At 42.2% G+C, this 26165-nt stretch overlaps 1 protein-coding gene across 1 annotated transcript; it reads right to left on the bottom strand.

The window, feature by feature from the left end:
- Nucleotides 1-6: 6 nt before the first annotated feature.
- On the bottom strand, nucleotides 7-11185 carry IL1R2 (interleukin 1 receptor type 2). The gene is made up of 9 exons (XM_010727842.3): nucleotides 11001-11185; nucleotides 9756-9883; nucleotides 9398-9656; nucleotides 7729-7903; nucleotides 6441-6615; nucleotides 5655-5720; nucleotides 4219-4354; nucleotides 2001-2146; nucleotides 7-757 (listed from the first exon to the last, which is right to left on the bottom strand). Exons 1-9 carry the CDS (start codon nucleotides 11024-11026, stop codon nucleotides 630-632), a joined length of 1239 nt encoding a protein of 412 aa, XP_010726144.1. The 5' UTR covers nucleotides 11027-11185; the 3' UTR covers nucleotides 7-629.
- Nucleotides 11186-26165: the final 14980 nt, after the last annotated feature.

The raw sequence follows: 26165 nt of genomic DNA, 5'->3' as shown, positions 1-26165 counted from the left end.
ACCAGTGAGAAGAGACCAGCCCCGCTCTCGCTGTAAGCACCTTTCAGATATTGGAACAGAACAGTAAGGTCTCTCCTCAGCCCCCTTCTCCCCAGACTAAACAGCCCCAGTTCCTTCAGTCTCTCATCGTAGGCCACATTCTCCAAGCCCTTCACAAGCCTTGTTGCCCTTCTTTGGACCTGCTCCAGCACCTCAATGTCCTTTCTGTACTGAGGTATCCAAAACTGAAACTGAACTGAACTGGGTTTTTGTATAATTTTTTTTTTAAGGTTCTCAGCTTTCTCCACACCTTCCCCCGCCGAAAAAGGATAAAACTATTGGAAATACAAAGGAGAAAATAATCTAACTTTCCTTACCTGCCTCATAACAAGGGCATGTACGTGGGACACTGCATTTCAAAATGCAGCCTAGCCGCAAAACAATAGAAGTAGGTTCCCTGTTTCTAAGCAGCATTTTATACAAACATATTTCTAACTTAATCAAATCATGGAAGACATGGAGAAGAAGAAAAAAGCTGATATACATCCATCTGCTGGAAAAGAAGTGTGTCTGGTCCAAAATGTATCTCTGTGTCTCTCATGAAAGATAGCCAGGATGAATTTTTCACTGTTGTGAGAATAAAGCAGATCTTAAACCTTTGCCATTGTGTATCCTTTATCAGCTCTCTGCTTCCAGCACTTATGTATGCATATTCCCACCAGGAAGACACAAGCCAATGCGACTGGAACTGTTGCAATGTACCAGGGCAAGCCAACAGCTGGAAAAATAAAGAATTGATGTATTATCAGAAAACATGGTTCTCTATGCTCAATGAGGAAGAGGAGAAGCCACCTTAAAAAGGATGTCTGCAAATTAACCTTTCAGAAGGCCTAACTGCTTCTGAAAGGAAGAGGTCTATTGATGCTCTGGGACATATGTTTATCAGGGTGGGAGGAAAGTATTGGAAAACAATGGAGGGTGAGAATTTACAGTTCATTGTGGTTGTATACTTTCCATCTTAATTTGGTGAAAGCAGCGACACTTCAAGCAGGAAATAAGGGCAGCGCACGGAAAGAGAATACGTAATAGCTAGTCCACTCTTAACCTCTGTGAACTGTTTTCTCTGCTCTTTCAGGAGCATTTGAAAAATTATTAATGATCAAGACAAGACTGTGAGCTTCTTCCCAAAATACACCTAATTTCCTCAGTTTTGGATTATGCAGACCTATACTGGTTCATGGGTTGCCTCCTCTGTAGCAATATTTGTGCAGCTCATGGAAGACCTGGGCAGCACATTGTATAGATAAGTGAATACAAGTCCCTCATCATAAGATGCTGGCGTGGGTTATGAGATACAACTCATAATGAAGACTGCAGTTTTTCATGTATCTTTCTAACACAGTGTGAGCAAGCTTTTGTGATTCATCAGTGTTATGCAAAGAAACAATTAGCATTGCTTCATACTGTTTTTACAGCTGGTTCTTGGCCAACAGTCACAACATGAATTGCACAGAGTTTAGGGCTTCTCTTTCCATCACTAGGAACCAAAATAACAACAGCCACCGTTATTTATATTTCTTGTTATTTTGGCAGCAGTTTGCATGAGGAAATGGAACTCTTTGATCTTTATTTTGCTATTGTCTTTTTTTTTTTCCCTACTTGTTGAGGAACTGGGTAAGATCTGTCCCTATTGCATCCAGTGAGAGTGTGCCAGTAGTCTCAATGGAGCCATCATTTCACAAAACGTGTCTGTATTTGAACCTCATCCAGCAAACAGATATACCAGCACAAATTTTTATGCCTGTGGAAAACGTCTTCAAGTGACCTACAGAAAGTGTTCTTTGTGAACATACTATTCTAAAAAGTTGTGCATTTTGAGTCTACATGTGAAAGAGGCAACTAAGATCTCCCAAGCAATTATTACCCTAATACTAAGGTCTGAAAGCACAAAATACTTCAATTGTAATTTAGATTTAGAATAAGTATAACAATTGCAGCCTGTTTCTCTCCAAGTTAGTTACCTTCCTGCTTGACCCGTGTTGGCAGTACTTGGGATCCATATCTGTTCTGGGCCAGACACTTAAAATCTGTGTAAAAATCCACTTCTTCCACAGATTTAAAAATCAGTGGCACTTCAATGAAGTTCTCACCATTTTCTGTGATTTCTCTGTAAGAAAAAGGAAAATTAAATGTGAGTTCCTTTTATCAACTATCTATCAGCTCATTCTAACAGCACGTTGCAAGAAGTTGCACTGGATATTTGCTCATTTCTGAACTAGCTCCTCTGCATTAGAGGACACTGTGTTACCCAGACTAGTTCTACCAACTCACTGAGTCTCCTTTCCATTTAGCATCCATGCTGCACTCACTGATTCTTCCAAGAAAGAAAAGTCTAGATTTGTCCTGCAAAAATGAAGGGAGGGAAGAAATGCAAGCAGAACTGTGTATAACTGAGCTCCCACACAGCATCGTGGAAGGATCTTGTTCCTTCTCTCTGACTACCTATTTAGTTTATGAGATTGATTCTGGGAGAGGACATATGTAAAACACAAACCTGCAGTCCTTCTCTCAGCAAACTGAGCCACCATACCTGCTTATCATTCACCCAAACTCAAGATTTCAGTACAAGCAACTGTCTAGAAAGTTTCTAGCCTGATTTCTTCAACAGTGCAACTACTGAAAAGGGGTTTTCTAGGTGCAAACCTTATCTCTGGATATCTTTTAGTCACTGCTGGAGAATTTATCCAGCTGCTCTGTAATGATTTGTTCATGGGTTTGCTATGCACCATGACAATGGATTTGCCTGTGCACACATTCTGGGTCAGTACCACAGGAAGGCAGCGACTTGGCTGTGGGTGCTTTGACACAGACTTCTGTGAAAATTGTTTGTTTGTTTTGTTTTGTTTTGTTTTCCCAGTGGTATTTGACCTGTTTTGACATAATGCCTCTTTGGAGGCACCCAGAAGAACTGAGGCAGCTTCATTCCATGGGTTCTTTGTGATCCCTAGCTGGTGTAGCCTCCCTCCTCTGTTATGCTGTTATGTAGTAATGTGTAATAGTAGCAGCAGCAAAAGCAGCGGCAGCAGCAGTAGTGGCAACAGCAATAAAGGTCTAAGTAAGAAAGCATATGTGTTGTTCTATTCTAAATCCTGTAGACACTCCTGCTGTTGCACTGTGTATTTTAAGGCACCTCACCGTGATTTCAAGGCTTTCTCATTTATTCACGCAAACAACATTATAAATTAATATACTCAGTCAAGCTGTGAGGAATATCAAAGCACATAAAGGCTCAGATCCCCAGCTGTCAATGTTACGTCTGATTGTAACTGTGCAATAAACTCAACGTGCCCAGGTTGTTATGTAGCCCTGAGGCTGAAAACAGCCCACATCCATAAATATTAAACACTTTTGCCCCTTAAAACAGGGATGCCGTATCCCCAGATCCTATTGCCAATGCCTTTTGCATCACGCTAAGTTCTAATCCCTAGCCAGGAGCAGTTTGGGTAGAACATATCTGGTGAGTGACCAGTTTAACTGTTAACAGCATAGGCAAAATGTCAAAAGTCTTGAGGTATGCAGCTGTGAGGCAACTCAGATAATGGCTCAAGATAGGGAGAGACAATGGACCATGGTAAGAGGATGTTTTCCCTCCCACCAGCATCCTGCTTGGTGCTGCCCTGGTGCCAGCACTAGCACTCTCTGGGCATCTTTGTGAGTCAGTTTAACTATTAACTAACAATAAAGGAACAATCCTAAAGGGAAAAATAACAGTAATTAAATTAACAATAATTAGAATAACAATAATAAAAAATGCAAACCAGAAAACATAGACAGTTTTCTGCTATCTCAGTGTATTCAGAGGTTCATGAAGTATCACACGAATGCCAGGCAAGGATGTTGACATTTTCTTGGCACAGGGCAAGAAGAGAGATAAGACAGGCACTGGGAAGGATCAGGGCCCCTTGCTTTCCACTGCAGTCAACTCGTACATCAGCTCAGCTACCCACAAACTGTGCTTCAATGTAAGGCTCTTTGTTGGCTCATTTACAGTATAGAAACCTCTCTCTGCTTGGGCTGATCTGCACTTATTTGTTTTGTTGATTTTATATTTTCATTTGCTTATTTTTCTCAGCTCTCTCCTTTACTTCTGGGCTCTCCTTATGCCATTTCATTACCTAGCATCCAGCTGAAAGCCCCTATTGCACCACAACCACAAGAAAACACTTTCGCCCAACTTACTGTCGTTCCCCCTCCATAACTCTGTTTTGCTTGTAAACCACATCGATCGTGGTATCATTCGCTAACCATTCCACGTCAGTGTAGATGTTGCTGTTTGGTCCAGCAAATACTTTACATGGGAGAGTCATCTTGGAGCCTGTTGGCAGAGGAAGATTTAAAAAACGTTCAGAAGCATGTTGAGATCTACTCTTTCTCCTGGTGAACAGAGCATCTCTGATAGGAGATCGAGTTCCCACACATGTCAAGCACTACTACACTGAAAACTGATGTTAAGCCCCAGCTTGCATTTGCTCCCCTACTCCTTGGCAGCGAGACGATTCAGTCTGGCAGTCTTTTCCACTACTTAGCAAATTACTTTTCCATTTCAGCCGTTATCAATCCTTGTACAATACATATTTCTCAGGAGACAAAGCTGTGTTTCTATGCTCCTTCTGCTGTTTTGCAGTTCAAGGGGCAAGGTTGCTCCAGAGCAATTGGTCTAACCCACAGCGATGCAGGCGAGGACATTCAGTTCTAGATGAGACCCACGGGGACAACGTGACCAAGCAAAAATTCAGAAATGTTTCTATAATTATTGTAACTCTGAGCTAAGGATAAGGAGCCCTCACACTAGTGGATATTTATTTCATATGGAAAACACTTGGCTCAATAATCATACAGTATTGCTGAAGAGAATCCAGTACACTCTGTGGGGCAGACAGGCAAAAAATGAAAGACAATGTTACACTTGCAGAAGGAAAAGTGGCAGTGAAAACTAAGGCTCATGGGACATAGCTGTGTGTATAATACCCAAGTTAGGAGACCTTAGTGTCAAATATACATGGCATTCTCTAAAATGAGGGAAAGCAACTGAAATGCATTGTTACAACATCATCTTTGAAGAAAAATTGAGGTTCTTGCAAGATATGCTCTAGCTAGTGATAGATAACTGTCTGGTTCAAACAATAAGAAGCAATGAAAAATGTCTCCTCTCAAAAGAACTGGGTGGTTCACTCAAAGCCACCCATCAACCTAGGGTTGACTGGGGGAATATTGAAAAGTGTATGTTCTTGATAAAGGGGGAACTCTGAGCAGCCGATCTAAGCACTCAAACATACTTCACATGCTTTGCTGCTAAAATCTACAGCTATTTTACTTTGGTTTGTACAAGGAGACATGTTCAGTAAGCATGGTGGTGATGAGCTGATGATTGGACTAGATGATCTTAGTGGTCTTTTCTGACCTTGCTGATTCTACGATTTTATGAAAATAGTTTCTTATTGCAGATATAAGAAGGAAAAACTACAGTGAAAAACTACCACAGCACCAATGTTCAGTTAATATAATTGAGACCAAAAGAACTGTAATAGTTTATGCCAACGAATTAGGGTACAAATCAGGGAACCTGATCTAATTTTATTCCGATTAGACACTTCCAAAATAATGCTCATCCTTACCAAGAGCAGCTGACGTTGTCTTCTGAGTTGGATACACAATTATGGGGGTAATTCTCTTTTCTTGTTCTGCACACAGAGAGAACAGAGTCAGTGCTACCACGACAGAAATAACAGGCGTTGTAACGTGCTGCTCGGCTCGACATCTTGCACTTCCCACACAGCAGCTTGTTTCTAAACCCCGCGGCAAGGAGAGTCATTACCCAACCAGAGGCACTGTGTCAGCGGGGATAGACGGGCCCAACCCGGCATCGTGACCCCGGGTGATGGGTGAGGAAGGCAGGGATAGCCAGGGGATCGCAGTAATGCCGAGCCCAAGGCTGCCACAGCCTCCGGCCGCCCCCTGGTGCCCGCCGGGCGCCCCGCAGCAGCAGCCGGGCCAGCGGCTCAAACCGCCTTGGGAAACAACGGTTTTCCCCAGCTCTGGAGAGAATACTCGGTGTTTTATTTCCTAAGCCCTCTGAAGTCATTCTTAGCAACCTCCAGCCCCCTGAAAGATTAATTACTCGGTTTTAAGACCGTGGGCAGTTGCCATTGCGACAGCCAGTTCTGCCTCCTGCAAATGTGCTTCTGAATGCGAGGGCAAGCTCTGAGGTTAGCCAAAGAGCTGAGGTTAGTCAAAGAGCTATGCCAGCCATACTGCTGGAAACCCCCCCGGTTTCAGCATCAAAAGCCAGTGTGCCTTCTACCTTACTTAGCAGTACTGAATTTGAGCTCCTCTCCCTGATCTCACCAGCAAACCGTCTGTTGCAAAAGCTTTCTTAAGTGTTCTCAGTGCTCAGTATTTACCAAGAGTCTGCAGTTTAATTGTTCTGGTGATTTCATATGTGACACCTTCATACGGAAAAGCCATCTTGCAGGTGTAGTAGCCGGAGTCTGTAGGTAATACAGAAGTGAAGAACAGAGAAGACGACTCCTTCAGAAATACAAATTTTTCACTGTCATCTTCCAGAAGCAGAGCATCCTGGAGAAAGGACAACTTTTGTTACAGCTCAGATAGGTGTGGTTAAACCCTGTGTAACCTCCAGACAAAATTATTTATCTTTGTCTCTCTCTTACAAAAAGTTTGCTGATCACTGTTGAATCTGTGCAGTTTCACTTTCCCACCGTAACTCAAGTTCTATGAACATGTTTTCCTCACCAGAATGTTCTGAGGCATTATATGATGTATGAAGAACTGCTACTTTAACATATCTTTCCAGTAACTCACACATTTTAAGATGGAAAAATATACTAGGTTACTTCCGGAGTGCTCTTACGAGCAATCACGTAAGACATTCTTCTAAGAAAAATAAATTATGGTAATCATAAAGGTTTTTACAGTATTGCTTTCTGTACACGACCTCATAAGAGCAATATTCAGAGGCACTCTTCTCAGACAAATACATTTCAGTCATCATGGAATCACAGAATGTTTTGGGTTGGAAGGGACCATAAAGCCCACCCAGCCCCAACCCCTGCCATGGGCAGGACTGCCCATACCAGCTCAGGCTGCCCAGGGCCCCATCCAACCTGGCTTTGAGTGCCTCCAGGGTTGGGGCACCACAGCTTCTCTGGGCAGCTGTGCTAGTGCCTCACTGCCCTCTGAGTAAAAAGTTTCCCCCTAACATCCAATCTAAATCTCCCCACTTTAGTTTAACACCATTCCCCCTTGTCCTATCACAATCTAAACCATGTAAAAATTTGATTTCCCTCCTGCTTATAAGGAGGTTACCTCCTCTGAACAGCTCACACAGGAGGTCCCACTTTGTGGAATTCCCTACAGGGGCCGTTAAAAGAAGCAGAGCACCAAAGAGAAAAGCCTAGTCTGAAACGGCTACCCTGGAATCCGGTTAGGTGAGCTGGACTTTAAAACACTTCCCGTGGAGCACTTCAGACCACACTGAGCCCACCCCGGAGAACCTTTCCTAAAATACATACACCTGTCCCATAAATTCCCAGTATATTATGCTACAACATTAGATTGCTCATGATTTAACAACACAATGCTCCGGACAAACAGAAAGTGAAGATAGATGTTCGTCTACAAATGAGACAGTATTTTAGATTTTGCATAAAGAGAAATTGAAAATTCTACCTTGTACCATTGGAGCTCCGTGTTTGTCCTGTTTGTTGTAAACTCCCACAGGTTGGGGCAAACGAGCTTTCCAGAGGTGAAAGTGAAGAGGACCTGGGGATAGGCGATGTCCCGAGCAGCTGCCTTCTGCACGACCGTGAGGTGGATGGACACCTCAGCACAATAGGAGGAGTTCCTGAAGACAGCAAGTAGACATGAGCGCACAACGCTGGTGAGGAGACCTCAAGCGGCACCCTTCAAACCTCTTCTTTTCTTCTCTTGTGTAAACTAAGCTTGCTGTGCCACCTTAGACTAAGTCACGATTTTGATTTTACAAGGAGGGATAACACGTCCACCTAAATACTAGCAGATATGTCACAAACTCTCCACTCCTTTCTTTGGAAGAGGTCTTGACTGTGAAAACTGATTGCAATGTAAGGGAGAAATAAAAACCTTAAAGCACTGTATTAAAATACATCTGCCGTTGCTACTGTGCAGCCAGCAGTTTTTCCTTGAGGACATATTATTTTACACAGGGAAGAAGGTTTCAAAGTTTTATAGTATTTATCTCTTTCTCTTTGTCCCAAGTGGCAATTGTTTCCAGCCCCAGGAAGGATCAAAACGCATAAGTCATTTGGGGGATACAGGTGCTTGAGCTGCATCCTCTTCTTCTACCCTCATTTCATAGCATGCTGAAGAAATGTTCTACTTCAATGATAGGAGCATAGGGTTTGTTTCTATTCTATCAATTCTGTAACAGTGTTAGCAGTGAAGCTATCTACTTAATCTCTGCATATCTTTCTCAAACAGGTTTCACAACATTTTACTACATCTGGAATCCATGGACACATATGGATACTGGATAACGTGGAGTGAGGTGCCCACTGCCAGGCGTGCCCTGGAAGGTGGCAGGAAGGAGGAACTGGCAGGAAGGAGGAGCTGGCAGGGACAAGGACCCTGTATCATATGGTTTTCAAGCCCCAGTGGCACTGGTGTTTCTGCTTTCCTCACACCACCACAAGACCAGATCCCCTTCCTCTTTCAAAACTATACAAGCTGTCAGTTTGTAAACACGCAGAAAACAACGACCTAGAAAGAGCTCACATTGCAAACCACTGTAGTACCACAAGTCTGATCCCAGCCCCATAAATGCACATTGATTCTCATGTGAGATCTTCCAGCAACGCAAAGGCAATCCAATTCTGATTAAAAATGTGAAGTAGAAGAAAAATAAAGTTCAGGAGAAAGGAACAGGGAAGAAGAAAGAATCTCAGAATGCTGACTTGGCATATTCTTTATAAGGCAATCTGAAATGCAAATAATAGTATCTGCTTCTCTAAAGCTGTGATGTAGGAGTTGCAATCTGCAGAGTACCCTGTTTGCAGCACACCTCTGCTCACTGCAGCCCTGACTGAGAGAAAAATAAGCTAAAGCAAACTTTCATGTACACTTCTTCCTTGTGAGATTATAGAACAACTAAGCTTGTCAATATGCACTGAGATTTCAGTTTATATATATACGTATAGGAGACACAACTTTTAACATTTCTAACTTTCCACATTTTTTCCCTAATAAAGTCAGTAAGGAAATGATCTTACACAAATAAGCTCTGAGGACAGCTGGACTCAAATTAATCTATTTTAGGCACAGTAACCTTGTTAGTGAATTGAACCTCCTTTTAAACACCTACCTTCTGGTACAGATATACACTCCTGAATCTTCTTGTCTTGCTGGCAAAAACCAGAGCGCGTCTCCTTTTGCCCAGATTCTTGGATCTTCATCTCTTCCTAATATCATGGTTTTTGAATCATTTTTGTACCATGTGATATTATGTGTCAATGCAGAAAAATCCATATGTTTGTATCTGGGGGAAGGGCATTTCAGAACCACAGGTTCTCCGTGCAGTTCATAGTAGTATTGGAAAAACATGGTGTGATCTGGGCAGTTTTCTATATGAATTAGAGACATTTTGTCATTACTGTTGGCCAGGCATACTAAACAGAAGGAAAAGGAGACAGAAAATGAAACAACCAAACCCATGCCCTTACCTGTGCTTTTCCCTTGTTGGAGCTTGAAAGCAGAGGCACACACTGTGCATGTAATCAGGGCAAAGAAGAACCCATGCATTCTTTCCCAGAGGAAATGGGAAGAAGATCGAGGGAAAATGTCTTGAAATCTGCAGGCAAGTTTTTTATGACACAGAAGATACAATCAAAATACTCAACATTAACCAAAGGGTTTACTATTCTTCTCCTAACTCCAGACTTGATAAGCTTTGATACTCCTTGGTGAACAACAGTCCTTCTTCACTCCCAATTGAGGGAAGATAATTTGTGGAACAAAAGCATCTGGCTTAGTGCAAATGCTTCTTGTCTGTCATTTTCCTGTCACTCTGGGAGATGCAAACAACACACCACAAGATGCTGCTGTCCCCACGGTAGAAGGGTAGAAAAATACAGCTCTCTGTATTTTGCAATAAGCTGTGACTGAGGCATGGGCCAGATGCTTCAACTTAGCTGTAGTGTAGCTTGTTTGGATAAGCACAGGAGAAAAGATGCAGTAAAGTCTCTTCAAGTCTCTGCTAAGGCTCTATGCTCTCATTAATCCTCTGCCACATTATCTTCTCCACTGTGGCTACCAAAGTAGGCCGGGCAGCACATATCTGCAGGCAAATAGTATAACCAGAGCCAAGCTCTCAGTGTCTCCAACAAATTTATCTCCCGAGACAACAGCTTTGACTCCCATAGTGTGTGCACCCACCTTGCTGTTGGGACACATATGAGTTCTCTCGTGTGAACACTATAACAATCTGTGCAAGCAAATGATGACAAAAGCCCTGAACAACACGTCCTAGGTATCTGGCAGTGACCACAGGGGAAAACAAAACTATCTGCTGCAAGTCATTCATTAGCTATCATATGGGCGTGAGCACAACAGCTAGCACAAAGTCAATCTCTTACTTAATAATACAGCATCATAACACTGAGTTGCCTCCCATAGTACAAGGTCTTCACTCATTTCCAGCACACTGATGTGGAGCTGTATCTCTTCTCAGGGCCACACCTGGATCTGGAACTAGTGACTCCCTTTGCTGCATTAATATCCCCAAGGTACGCAAGGAACATACTGTAGGAGGAGATTTGCTCTCTTCTTATATCCTTAGCTTAATCAAAATACTTGGTTATTTAATTCAGTCCCTTCAGTTTAATATCAAGCAGTCTCAGTAGGCCCTATATAAACAGAAGTTTTTAGGTATAGCTTTCACTCCAAGATCTCTGTTAAGATTCACTTACCTGTGGTTCTGCATCCTTTCAACCATTAGTTTCTCATGAAAAGACGTGAGAATGAAATTGCTGGTATGGACCTTATATAGAGCTTAACTCAAGGCACAGCGGAAATTTATCTCTCATTGCCCAATCAGATCTGTGTCAAAACCAAGTGACATTTTAGGTCTATCTTTCTTTCCTTCCGTAGAGTGAGGATGAGGGAAATACAGGCAAAGAGAAAGAAAATATGCACTTGGATTTCCCAAAAAAGGGGAAATGACTGCTAAATATATGACTAAATTTCCCTTTTTCTGACGAATGGTAATTTGCTTACACTCATGTCTCCACGTGACTTTCTTATACTCTGCCTTAAATAAAATTTCTCATGGGTAACAAAAGGTGTCCTTCAGCACAGTCAGCAGCAAAGTAACTGCAGTCTTCACACAACGTGTTTTGCAAGTTTTCATGTGGACAATATGGCAGGTTTTTCCTCTTTTGTGATTTCTCAGATAGCTTGTGAATCACAAATGGGTTGATTCCTCTTTCTTTCCATGACACCATCTCAGTGTCATACTTTGCGTGGAGGCTGTCTTCACAGTGGAGTATGAAGAATAGACAGATGTAGGCAGGTCATGGTCTCGGGGATCATAAGTGGAATAGTAAGATAAGGGTTACTAAATGTGGTAATGTTGACTTCCACCTTTCTAGAAGAGGGCAGTCAATGGAAGACTTCAGTCAGCAACAGTACCACAAGTCAGTTTTGCCTTGTCCAGACATGTGATGCCTCCTGTGGGCAATTCAGTATTTCTCCCAGCCTCTTGATCCTTGGGAAACCAGCCATCATGCACTGCGTCACCGCTGGCAGTGTGTGGTGTCTGGCTGACCTCCCAGAGCTGAAGCTGGCACACAGGTCCCTGCCCACAGATCTCAGACAAACCTCAGCTGAGCAGCCCTGGTTTGGAGCACCAGGATCCTAACTTGATGTTAAGGCTTCCTCATGCTCTCACTAACCAAATAATCACTCAAAAATGAAAACAAAAAAAACACTTAAGATCATACTGCCATTTTCTACAAGGAGAAATACTATACAGCTGATGGCATCTATCAACATACTGCAGCCTTTGGGGATATGTCATAAATTCAGGTTGCACATTTTCTTTTCTTCAGGCATTATCCACAATATTACTGTAATTTCAGGAAGTAAATGATGGGGAAGGAATCATGAAGCTTCATATTTCAATCTGGGATGGTCTTATAGTTTCCATATTCTGATCAACACGGTCATTGCAAGGATCTTCATAACTATCAGACCCACTTGTGGCTGTCTGATTTTCCTCAGACAGTTCTGTTATCCATAAACCAAAAAGGCTGATAATGCAAATAACATTAGCTACTGTCCCGTGGTCAAGAGAAAGGACTTATCTCTGTTCATATTAGATGCTCTTGTCTGGGTTACAAAAGCACTAGTCTGGTTTTCTGGAGACTCTGCACTGCATTCTGAGCATCCAAACTCGTGAATTAAGATGATTTTAGCCCTTCCTTTGCCAGGTCAGTGTACAGCAGCCAAACAGAAGGTCTGTCAGATAAAATGACCCATTTTATATGAAATAGTTCAGACTATTACTATACAACAGCCTTCACTTATGCAATAGAGATGGGAATCTCTAATGAATCATAGAATCAAAGAATCATAGAATAGTTTGGATTGGAAGCGACCTTTAAGATCATCTAGGTCCAACCCTCTGCTATAGGCAGACACCTCCCTCTAGACCAGATTGTTCAAAGCCCCATCCAGCCTGGCCTTGAATGCTTCCAGGGAGGGGACATCCACAACTTCTCTGGGCAACCTGTCTCACCATCCACACTATAAAGAATTTCTACCTGATGTCTAGTCTAAATCTACCCTCTTCCAGTTTAAAGCTATTTCCTCTTGTCCTGTCACTACATCTACTTCTAAAAAGTCCCTCCCCAGCTTTTCTGTAGGCCCCTTCAGGTACTGAAAAGCCTCTATGAGGTCCTTCCAGAGCTTTCTCTTCTCCAGGCTGAAGATGTTGAGCTGTCTCAGCCTGTCCCTCTAAGGGAGATGCTCCAGCCCTCTGGTCATCTTTATGGCCCTCCTCTGGACATGCTCCAACAGCTAATGGCAACCAGACATTTTCCCAGCTAATAAGCTGACGTTAATCACATCTAAATAGAGCAAAAATGCAAGGAATTATGTTGGAAGTCTTTGAAAAGATTGCACATACCTGTGCTAACCTGTGCTAATTACGTTCAGTGAATAAAGCCGTCTGATAGCAAGCTGTTTAGTGAACAGCAGAACGAGCACAAATTGCTCTTCTGTAAATGTGTGTCCCATGCTCTTAACATGCTCTTAACATGCACACACATACACACAAATCCCTCTGCTACAACTACTTCAGCTCATGGCCGTTCATGGCCTTTCTCTACCTCACTCCAGCCCTTTCCTTCCCTCCACTTTACACCCTCTGCTCCCACCTCACCCATGACTACCTTGTCCAGACAAGGTGCAACCTATCCTTCTGCTCAGGTACAACCAGTGCCAGTTGGTCAGCTTGTGTGCCCATCAGCACTCACTGGGACAGGGATCTACCTGACTTTCCCTCCATAAGGCAACGATTTGGGTCTCCAATCTGTAAGAGTCATTAGTGATCAGTTTTCCTCATACATCTACAAATACAGGTGATTTGAAAACAAAGTGCCTTGGAAAATACATCTGAAGTGGGATACATGATTCAAAGTAAATTTACAGTGCAACAACTTACGCTGTCCTGTTTTTGAAAACTAGACCAAAACCAGCTATCTACAAAATAGTAATACTTATTAATTAGGTAACATGTTGTCCTCGGATTCAAGGATTCAGTCCTAACAAGGATTAACAATTTCAATCAACGTCCTTCAGAAAAGATCTTAGCCGTCTTTTATCTCAGAAAATTTGTGATCACACACATCTGTATCAGTACTTTTAAGTCAAAATACTTTATCTGGAAGTACAAAAGTCTAGCTTAAAGAAGTTTAGCAAAAAAATGAAAGACGTGATAAGCATTTTTTTAGGAACTGTCTGCTGAAAAGACCATTTCACTTTGTGGTCATTATTATTTATAAACAGAAATATGCAAGTCTAGCAGATACATACATAGAGACACTTTTAGGGAAGCTGGTGTCATTCTGTGGTTTTGCTCTGCAGATGATTCATTTATACTGCTTGAAATGATGGAGAATTGCTGTGAAATTCCTGACTTGAAGAGCAGGCTATTCCCTATATGTCTCACTTGTTGCTCATCTCACCAGATAACTATTTCCCACAACGTGCAGCTGCCTCACGGCATTTGGGTGGATTTTTCTTCATAATAAAATAACCAAAATCTCAAATAATATTTAATATTCTAGCAATGTCTTCCAAACTAGGTTTCAAAAGACCTCCACAAACGAGACATGTCTACTCATTATCTGCAGTTCATGAAAATTCAGGCATCGTGGAGCAGCAACAAGACCATCTGTGTTATGGACAGCTAAAGGACCAGGTTTTTCTGGTGACTACCAGGTTCTGCTGTCTTTGATGGAGGAACTTGTCCAAGCTTTTGTGGCTGATGCTATTTGGCATCCAGGAATTGCACTCACATGGATATTACCATTTATTCCTGTTACTCGGCTTGGCTGAGTCAGCTCTACATGATTAAAAACAGGAGTAAATTGCTCTGTTCACATGAGAATAAGGTGGTGAGGCATTAAAAAATACTGAATGCTGAAAGCTGACTGGCAAGACAATGCAAAATAAAACACAGCTATTTCTCCAACACACGTTCTTGGACTTACTGATATGAGCAAACCTGGTTATAATAATTTGTAGTTCCCAGATGGGCTCTTGGGGAGCATTGAAATGGAAAGGGAAGAAAAGCTGTCCAACTCCAAGAAACACCAAATAGATGGGACAGAAAGAGTAAGACTGAGCAGAGGGACTAGCCTGATTTGCATCAGATGTCAAGAATTCAAAAATTTGCTGGCTTTTCCAGAGAAATAAGTGCTTTCATATACTAATTTAAATGGTACATGAGAGGAACAGGGAGATGCAGGCCAAGAAACATGGAGGGGTGCTTGTTTTGCAAGAGCAGTGACAGCTTGGTTGCAGGCTGCCTCCCTGCTGTCCCATGGCTCCTGAGTTTTCAACAGCTTCTTTCACTGCAAATGCAACCTGGCAGCCTGGGAAGACAGATTATACTGCAAGAGTTGGAAGGAGAAGGGAGAACAGGGAGGAGGAGGAGGAGACCCTTATTGTAGAATTTAACAAGCAACAAGGGACTAAGGAGCTGGAAAGGCCCAGAGCCAGCAGCAATAAGCCACAAGAACTTCAAACAACAGAAGACTATGTTTATCCTCTCCAGTGCCTCCTCTGCCCTCAGCCCAAACAGAGTCAGAACTAGCACAGGAGGGCTGGTTGAGGCTCTCCCTGTGCTGGTCATTCTTATCACTGCACACATCATATCTGGGTTTGTGGTTTCCTTCTAGGAAATGGAGTGGTCTTCTCCTGTCCAGTGGTGATGTGCACAGGCTGCTGGCAGCAGGTCAACTCATCTGCACAGAAACAGTGCCATAGAGAGTGATGGAATAAAGAGAAGATTGTTAACAAAGTGGGGTTTGCTGGATTTGGGTTTAAGGAAGAAAGCCTTCCTTGGGCACTCTCTATGTAATATATGATGCAATGTGGGCAAGCAGTGCAGGCAGACTGTGCAAAGCTGATTCTTGAAAGATGAAGAGGTAACGCATCTCTGTCTCTGTGCACTGAAATGGAGAGGGTAATCCAAGTTGCTGAGTAATGATAGTCTCACCATCACCGTATGTGAATGCTTCTCTGAAATTACAATAAAGATTGAAAAAAGTTTCATATTTTCTTTTCATTACCCACAGATAAAAATATGGGCATGCTACGGTGTGTCAAAAAGCAGCTTCACCAGTGCAGATTGTTTGCTGTGAGTGAAGACAGTCAGGTCACTGTTGAAATGCAAAGGCGGAAGCATGTGTACTTCTTTCAGAGAACCACAAAATCATTAAGGTTGGAAAGTCCACTAACATCACCCTGTCCAACAGTCAAACCATGCCTGTGACCACTCTAGGCCACGTCCCTCAGTGCCACATCTACATGGTTCTGGAACACCTCCAGTGACAGTAACTCCACCACCTCCCTTGGCAGCCTGTGTCACTGCCTCACCACACTTTTGGAGAAGAAATGTTTCCTAATACTCAACCTGAACCTCCCTGGCTATTACCTCTAATCCTATCACTGTCATCTGGGAGAAGAGATTAACCCCCACCTTGCCACAACCTCCTTTCAGGTTGTTGTAGAGAGCAAATTGTATTTCTGCAGATGATGGTTGACAGGGCAAGTGGACCACAAGCAGCAGCTCAGCTCAAGAAGTTTGCTCAGCTACCAGTCACTCCCCTGCTTGGTCGGAGTAAGCCAATAGCACGTGCCATCTACCATGCCTCTGTACCTCTAAACATAGCTGAACACAAGCATGGTCACTCACCGCATTGGGGATGACTAGTGGAGCAAACGACGCCAAGGAAAACAGCAAACAGACACTTCCCACCTCTATGGCATCTTCTCAGACCGCAGGCACTGAGTCAGAAGGGGACACATTTTGAAAGACAGAAAAGCAAACCTGAGATTGCTGAGTAAGTTGATTTCTCTCTTCTCCCAAAACTGTAATGGTGCTTGCAGTTGTGAACCATTTTTGATATATGATGCAACACAATGTGCTCCGTGGACTTGCATGTGAAATGTATATGGGAATTTAAAACCACAACCACAATTATGAAAAGCCCATGGAAACAGCAGACAGGGAAGGAACTGTGTCCACACAAGAAAAATGACTTGTGAGCCAGAACATTAGGAATAATGTAAGATTTCTAACTCTGTTACAGTGGATGGCTTAAGCAGCCAATGCAGAAAACAAGGAATTCAGAAGCCGAGCAAAACAAAAAACAGATAACAAAATTTTTGTTCACTGCCTTTTTTGTTAGCTGAACTTAAATTCAACTGGTAAAAAGTAATTTCTTAGCTCTGAGAAACAGTGACAAATATATGTCCTGTGAGTGGTGAAGAACTGAGCTTGTCTTGATCATGGATTGCTATCAGTGCACTGGGAGGGTAACACTGACCATTCGTTGTTTTTTAGATGCCCTAAATGAAATCTATGTTTCATCCAAAAGATGAAGTTATTTATTTGATGCAGGCAGTAAATTCCTCATTTGTCTTAGTTTTAATATCCTTTTTATAGTATTGTTCAGTCACTTGTTTTAAGAAGCAGGAGCATGAAATTCTTACAGTGGATACAGTTACCGAAGGTATTTCTTTCCTATTTCACTACCAAGACATGAAAAGTCTTCATAGAAATTGTGTGGGACTTGAGTGGGGTGTCATAGTGTGAAACATATGAAAATGTAGGTGATATGGAGGTAAAGACACCAAAGTTTCAGCGGTGTCTTTTATTCCTGCTTATTGCTTGTCCTGTGCTTAATGGCACAACGGTCAACACTTCTGACTGGCAGCAAGAGTGGCTTGAGAAAAAATGGAGAGAAGATGTGAGACTTGTGCTAGATGAGTGATACAATGGAAGAAAGGGTTACAAATAAATAAATAATATAAACAGATTTTTCTTAAGGGGAGAAAAAATTCAGCATGTTTGAAAACAGGAGTTAGGAGAAATCAGATCAGTTCAGAAGAAAAAGAGCAAATCCCAACATCACCATTACACTCTTGAAGATGAAATGCAAAAGCAACTCAGATTGGTGCTGCCACATCACATTTTCTTGCAGATCTTCATCTGTTCAGTTGGTGCACACACACCATGAAGCACCAAATAAAACAAGAATTGGTACAATTAATTCATTACATTAGTTTTAGTAAAACAGTTATCATGAGCAGAGCGTGGAGGATTCTGTTGTGTTTATAATGGTTGACCACATAAGAGGAACACAAACACAAGGGGCAGGAAAATTAATCTTGCAATGGCTTATACTTAGCCTGTGCTGTGCTAAGGCCTTCTCCAGTACATGTTCTGTCCCAGATGTAAAGGGAACTCTTCATTTCAGCAATTGCTTTTTATAAGACTGTGTGAGGATTTTACATATGATGAAAATCAAGAAAATATTTACTGTTATTAATTGAAATCACTGTTTTTGACTTTGTTTTGGAAAGAAAAAAGCAGGGCTTACAGAAGAAAAAACCATGGCTATACTATGCAAATTCTCATTAATTACAAGCTGCAAAAGTGTTCATTCAGGGTTGGGTAATTTAAAGGAGAGAAAACTCAACATGAGGGCTGCCATCCACGGGAAAATATGGATAACTTTAACAAAAGACTGCAAGTTGAGTTGTATTTTTGTTTTGTTGTTGCTTGTTTGCTTCTTCGTTTTTCCTCCAAAACATCCTTGGATTCAGAGCTTCCCAGGTCAGTTGGACTGCATGATCTTGGCAGCCTTTTCCAACCTAAGTGATTCTCTGATTCAAAAAAAGAGTCCCTGCTGGGTCCTTCTGGCTGTCACTTCCAGGAGCTGATATCTCAGGGGCGGTTACCCAGCAGACCCCGCATTTTCTTTAAGGACAGCTCATCTAACATGACCTTCTCAGAAATGTTGAACCATTATTTTTGTCTTCACGGAAAGCTGGAAAATGTCAGACCTTCACAAGTCACCATTTTGGTTAATGTACAAGTTCTCATGAAGTCTTTCCAGGGACAGTGGTTTCCGGCAGAGCGTATGAATAATTGATACAGATCTTGGCTTGATATCATAGTTACAGGAACAAAACCAAAATGGAGAACTGAACTTTACCATGTAACGCCATGATGATATGGCAGCTCTGTTTGGAAACTTTGATCATGGTGGGCTATCTGAAAATTGCAAAAGGCAGCTATGAACAGCAAGGGCATAGCACTCATGGAACAAGCCATCTTGTTGTTCTTCCATGGTGGGGAGCTGCCACTTGCTTCACAACATGTTTATGAAATTGCCTGGGCTGAGGGAGCTGTGATTATATAACCTTGCAGAGGATAAAAGATTCCAGAGAAATCCTGAAAGAGTTGTAAGAAAGCACATTCTCCTTGGCACTCCAGTGGTAATTTTTAGACTAAGAATCTCTCTCTATGCATAGATCAGAAGAATGTGAGAGAAAAATATTGAGAGAAATATACATATCTGTCCATGGAGAAATATAGAGACTTGGCACTGCCCCCCAAGCCTTCTGGCTGGACATTCTGCTGGTTGGTCCTTCTCCAGAGGTAGGACTTGTGAACTGATTGCTTACAACTTTTCCATTGCCTTCGGATTCAACTGCTCACCAGTTCCTTCTTTGTTTGCCTGGCTGCGAAGACCACAAAGTACATCAAGGCTTTCTCCATGCAACAAGGCAGAATTTTTAAAGAAGCAGGTGTAATGGAGTTGCGGTGTCCAGGATGATCTGTGCTTCTCAGGCCACTGTTCAGTAGGTCCGCATGCTTCCTGAAAGTACCCAGGAAAGTTCCGGAGCAACGCATCATGAAACACTTGACCAGAACTCACAGCATTTACCAGCAATCAACATTCATGTGAGGTGTATGTCGTGAAATGAAATCTATAGACAAAGATTGCAGAACAGAATGTACTGTACGTGCTCTACTCACACAACCATATGGAGCTGCAGCACACATTTGCAGCTGAAAATGCAGATACGCTCTTAAGGTTAGCCTCATGTTTGAAAATAATTCAGCTCTACCATCCATTTTGAGCAAAAGATGATGCTATGCACTTTGGGTCATAAAGCTGTAGGTCTCAGGTTTTTAGGTGTACAAAGTAATGTGCCCAGAGTACACCAAACAAAAAGCATCCTATTACTGTTCAAGCAATAGGAAGAAATGCTTGCGAAATAAGACCCTGTGACTGTGTTTACTTAGGCAACATCTCCGTGCAAGTGTTCATTGATCCGTCTGCCAAGGGGCTGTCCCGGATTGCGTATAGCCTGCCTTGTTCCGGAAGAATTGCCACACGCTGAGAGGCTTGAACTCGCTTCCCCTTTACGAATCTGACTGATAAGTTTGCTGCTAACTCGGCAGTGAGAAGCTCTCCCTGCTGGCATGGTTCCATTTTCAACCAGGGCGAGTGAACAACGCTGAAGAACAAGGTGACCTGAAAGCACCTGAGAATGATTAGAATTTAACACTGTAAATATGTCCTAAAAGACACCAGGCCAAATGGCCATTATAATGACTCATGTCTTAAAGTTTAATGTTGACGTACATGCTCATTTTTTTTTCTTTGCTCACTAGGATTAGGGAGTTTGGAAATCTTGGCTCACACTACTGAATATTATATCCTGCAAGACATCTGCTTATGACTAGTACTACCTGTATGCCTTTTCCGCCTAAAAATACAAGGAACTTGTTCCATACTGTAGGATGCTTCCAATTTTGGTGGATTTTGCAACTGCTTCTTTTTTATGACCTCGGTCATTGCTATATTCTGCAGTTAGACATTATAATGTTTGATAAAATTATGGACTGAGTTTTCTGTATAACATTTCTTTCCAGCAGCTGGAGTTGAAGGAATAGTCTCTAGAAAGGTCTCTAATGACTCCATCTGCTAAGGTTAAGAATATTGAGTCAATGTCCACATGCATCTCAGCAGTGCAAATGTAACTGCATTATGGACTCCAGTACAGTAGGGAAAGAAGCTGCAGAGGCTGTCACATGGAGCTATTTATCATTTCAGTATTGAACTTACCTCTCTTTCACTGGCTCTTCACTCTTTTCTTCATTTATATATATAATTTTTATCATTCTTCTCTCTGCTTTATCAAGTTTGAATGTGTGATACAAAACTAATAGACTCTAATATCTGGTCTTGAACTTTTCTTCGATCCACTGCCAGTTATCTTTTCCTGAAAGATTTAATCCAAATTTCAACAAAAATAAACCATGCATCGTTTTTGTCCAGCTCCAAAAATAACAACTCCCTTCTCCATCTGTGATTCACAATAAATATTCATTTTATCATGTATCCAGAGGTTTTTCAGCAGCCCTAGAAACTGGCAGCTTACAACTGGAAATGATTTTCCATTTGAATTATTATTCAAATAGTAACATTTTTCTTAATTAAAAAACAAACACATACACCTTAAACCAAATGTGGTCCTGGTTATTTCAGAGAAAAAAAAATCATATAGACTTCATGAGGATCTTTACGTATCTTCTTTTTTATTCTAACAGTTAGCAGTTCAAGTAGCTTATCCTTTTCCAATTCATGCAATATATCTTGGTTTCTACAAGAAAGACAGCTGGCACCCATCTGTCTGCACATAATGCCACTTACACTGCTAACTTAACTAGCTCCTTTTTTAGATCCTTGTTCTCTCTTTCTTCGTATCACACACTGTGCACTTCAAGGATACCATACTTTTTTAAATACATCTCAAATTGTCATGGTTTCATGATTTTTGGTTATCAGTATTCCACATCATAACATCATGTAATGCACTGGGGGTTTGACTGCTGATGCTCAAGTTCTGGGTGCCTGTCCGGAGGAGAAGAAGAGCTACATTTCCCCAGGGGACTTTGCGGTCAGCGAGGAGATAGAACTCCCAGCAAGGTTGCCTGATGTTCTCTTCTTTGCCTGCACTGCTTCGCTTGCGCTTCTCCGTCTGTGCTTCTCTGCTTGCGCTTCTTCATCGGCTCAACTGGACTGCACTTCTCATCTCAGCGTTGCGGTGAGGCCGATCCACCTTCCAGACACTCTCTCTCTCTCCTTATATTCTGCTGATACCGTATTTAGTAAATTAGTTTGTTTCACCTCAGATTGTTGCCGCTGTTTTCAATTATTTCGGGGTCCCCTATTTTCCTTTTCCGGGGGCGCGGATCCGCGGATCCCTCCGCCCTTCTAGTCATGGAACCGGACTGAACCAGCCAGTAAACCGTTGACACAAATGCAATGCTTTTTAAAAATAATGCCCAACAGTGATCAAGTAACGAAGTCTGAGTCCACCAATTTGAGTTTCAACACACGAGCACAGACTGAAAGCAGGAAAATAGTCCATTCACCCATCCACATACTCACCGTTAGGCAAAAAGGCTTAATAGAGACAACACAAATTGACTCCATTCGGCCTAAACAACCGAAAGTCTGGGGACAAAATCCGAACCTGATGCTGCCCCAGAAAGACAAGTCTCAGCATTAGCCATCACGATAACTTTTGAATAAACAAGGCCAATGCATTTTGCTTCTCAAGTCCAGTTCTTGTCATGCAGCCTAAACAGTTCAGATCTGTTCTCTCAATGAGGAAGAGCCCAGGTTTCCATACAAGGTTTATTTAAGGTAGCTTTTTTATTTTACTGCATGCTCTTAAGTGTCCTTTTAAATATAGTAAAAGCTTAATAGCAATTTTCTTGCAATAAAAAACTATAAAAAGCAAAGCAATGTAAGATGTGCAGTGTATCTCTGTGACATTTACACTTGGTCTATTTTAAGATTAATTTATGAAACCACACGCTCACATTTATACGGTACTTGAGAAATAACAGACATGCTTGTCATTTATGCCTGGGGCTCGGAGACTTAGCAGAGAATAGAACACTGGCTTGCTGTAGTTCAGGGAGACCTCTGGTAAGTGATAGCTACATGGATTACAAGCCCTCTGTTTCACATCATGAAGAAACACAAGTATCAAGCATTCTTCTCAAAGCAAGAGCCCAAATGCTATATTATGCTGTGAACAACATAGTGAGCCAATAGATCAAGAGCTTGCCTGTTTTCCTCACCAGAATTACACAGTATGCAGAATTATGCACAATGCACACCATGCAGTACCACAACGGGTTGAGCTCATGCTCAAATCACGATCAGCTGAAGTAGTCTGAATCTTTGAAGTGCAATGAAATGAGAATTTTAATCTCTCAACAAGGAGATCAAAATGGGTTCATAACACATCTATGTGATACCACCTTGACAAAAGTTTTATGTTTTTTTTTTGTTTGTATTGTTTCTGTGAGGACAGAAATAAAAATCACTGGAACAGGTTGCCCAAGGAAGTTGTGGATGCCCCATCCCTGGAGGCATTCGAGGCCAGGCTGGATGTGGCTCTGGGCAGCCTGGTCTGGTGGTTGGTGACCCTGCACATAGCAGGGAGTTGAAACTGGATGATCATTGTGGTCCTTTTCAACCCAGGCCATTCCATTCTCTGATTCTATGACTGATTCTATGAAAAATCTAAAGGAGAAATTTAAAGATGTCTACAGCCTTCCCCAGTGCCTCCTTCAGCCTTTTCTGGCTACACACATGCTTAAAAGATCTCAGACATATAGCAAGGAGACCGGTAGATTCCATCTAAGGGATTAAGACTCTACATTCAAAATATACTATTTGTTCCTACTGATTGAGAAATGAACTGCTCCCTGCTCTCTGCTCCATGAATCTGCCTGAACTAATAATAAAAGTAGCAGTACAGCAGAAACCTCACTGGTCCTTCCAGGAAAAGCCTCTCCACTGAGGGAAAACCAGAACTGAAATCACAAGCATTGTGAGAGTGCTGGAAACTGCTTTCTAACTTTGGGCAAATTAAATTTTGTTTTCCTTAGAGGGCTTTCTAGAGTAGGCTTAAATGTTAGAAGATAGTATGGATCCAAGAATAAACGCAGCCATCATTAAAACTTTTCAGGATGAGATTCACAGCCTCCCCTTACCTGTGTGCTACAGATGCTATATACCCTGACAGAAAAACCACTTCCACATCTCGCAAATCTCCATGGCCACTGTGAACACTGCCACTGTGAAACTGCAACAAAATGGTTTTTTTAATCTGAAATGTGAACCTGTTTAGACTGTGGCTTGAAGTTGACAACCTTAATGTTGGTACTTAAAAAAAGAAAAAAAAGTCAAAAATAATGTAAAATATTGAAACATGCAGAGCAGTAAAGGTACTGCAAGTAAAACGTGTCCCTTGTGATTAGAAATCTTTGCATGTACAGCATCACTGCTATTCAGCCAGAAAAGGATTGCTTTACTTTTTACCTCTGACCCATTATGACTTCCAGAAAGTATTTAGTTCCACTGCCTCTGCACACTTCAGACTTTTGAGCATCCCTTATCTTATTGCTATTGCATAAAACCCACAAGATCACATCCTACATGCCGGCAAGAACTCGGCATCCTTGCTGAGGGACACCACCAGCTCAGCACATATTTTACTGGAAGGAAACTGGAGGTACTTCTCTGATGGTCACATCTTCATGAGAATAGTGCTCGCTGGAGTGAGATTAGAACTTGCAAAATGAGCTTGCTTAACAACACCTTATTTCAGATCGAAAGGGAACTTGGAGACCTTCTCATTCAGTGTTTGAGAAACATTAGCATAGGCAATGCTTTCCAGAGTAAGTAGTGAGAAAGATCATTACAAAACTTCGTTAGTCAAACTTCAGAGTTACCACAGCCAACTGGAAACCTATTTGGTTCATGTACATTATTTATATACATGAAATTATAGCATTTGCTGCTACATATCACACACAGAATCACAGAATGCCCCAGGTTGGAAGGGACCTCAAAGATCATGAATCTCCAACACCCCTGCCATATGCAGGGATGCCAACCTCCACATTTAATACTAAACCAGGCTGCCCAGGGCCCCATCCAACCTGGCCTTGAACACCTCCAAGGACGGGGCATCCACAACCTCTCTGGGCAGCCTGTTCCAGCACCTCACCACTCTGTCTGTAAAGAACTTCCCCCTGACATCCAACCCAAATCTTCCCTTCCTCAACTTAAAACCATTTCCCCTTGTCCTGCTGTTATCTACCATCTCAAAGAGTTGGCTTTGAGTTGACCTCTCCTGGTTAGGTACTGAAAGGCTGCAATGAGGTCACCCCACAGCCTTCTTTTCTTTAGGCTGAAAAAGCCCAGCTCCCTCAGCCTGTCTTCATAGCGGAGGTGCTCCAGCCCTCTTGCCAAAAGATAGCAAATTTAGAAGCCAGAGCTGGATTTGGCCTGTTCAAAACATCTTTTGTAGCCTCATCCCTACATGCAAATCTTCTATTATTGGCACAAATTTCCATCATTAGCCCAAACCTGTTTGCTTAAAAGCTGGAGTGTCATCCTATCTGAGACATTTTGCACTGGAATTAGTGCACAAGTACACACTGCAGTGCAGAAATGTGACACAGCCACAGTTTTGATGGAAGGAGCAATAGTTGTATTCATTGAGAATCCTCCAGAGCGTTGCTTCAACCCATTATATTGCAAAAAGCATTATATTGCTTTAGGCAGAAACTGAAGTCAGTCCCAATGCACTTATCCTAGATTGATCACAGAAGCTCTGGAGACATAGAAATTAAAGATGGATAGATAGCAAGGATGAAAAGAAGCTGAGAAAAGGAAGTCAGGGGGAATGAGACTAATAGTACTTCTCCAAATAAGATCAACTTTACAGCTATTGCTGGAAAAAAAACAATAATAATTATATATATATATATATAAACAACCTTTCAGTCTTCCAAAAGATGAGAGAGTCCTGCAGGGCCTGAAGCTGTGATTCGCAGTGGGAAGAAAGCTTCTCCTGCACTCAGATGTGGGATGATGCTGAATGCCAGGACTTCACTGAACAACACTGTTCACTGAGCAACACAATTTCACTGAGGACTTGCCACAGATTCCCTGCCTGCTTGCATCCAGCTTGGTCAGGCCTACAGGGCAGCACAGGGCCTCACCAACCTCTTTCTCTTCCCCAAGTTGAGGGCGCAGCTGTGGGTGGCACCCAGGTGCTCAGTCCCTGGCATCTCTCCTTCCTGCCCCACAGGCATTAAGAGTGGAACTTGAGCTCTCGTGTACTTGGTCTCATCACACAAACATCTCCCAGCTACTGGGAAATCACATTCTCCTGCAGGCAGCACTATTATTACAGAGGAATGGCAGGAAGGTCTGGTAGTCAGCTGTTCCAGCAGTGGGAATGAGAGAGTGGTGTTCTCCCTGTGACTAGAAATAAAACTGAAACCAAAAGGGCAGCCTATTTATAGAAGGGTGGTAAAAAGATGTCAACAACTTCACTTTGACTGTTGTCATGACCTCACTCTCCTCTTCCTACTCTCTGCTGCTGAGCTGTGAGTGAGAACGGGCTCCCTGGGACACTGAGCAGCAAGGACAAGGCTCTCACTCCAT

This window comes from Meleagris gallopavo, chromosome 1 (assembly GCF_000146605.3).
Source record: "Meleagris gallopavo isolate NT-WF06-2002-E0010 breed Aviagen turkey brand Nicholas breeding stock chromosome 1, Turkey_5.1, whole genome shotgun sequence".
Taxonomy (NCBI): domain Eukaryota; kingdom Metazoa; phylum Chordata; class Aves; order Galliformes; family Phasianidae; genus Meleagris; species Meleagris gallopavo.
Note: the sequence above shows the minus strand (reverse complement) of the source record. Positions and strands in the feature narration are given on the sequence as shown.

Bases quoted from the DNA above. Each gene is read 5' to 3' on its own strand.
- IL1R2 (XM_010727842.3), bottom strand. From the start codon at position 11,026: ATGGTTGAAAGGATGCAGAACCACAG. The intron at 6,616-7,728 runs GTAGAATTTTCA...TCCTTTCTCCAG, and splicing joins CGGAGCTCCAATGGTACAAG to GATGCTCTGCTTCTGGAAGA. The intron at 5,721-6,440 runs GTAAATACTGAG...CTCTGTGTGCAG, and splicing joins AATTAAACTGCAGACTCTTG to AACAAGAAAAGAGAATTACC.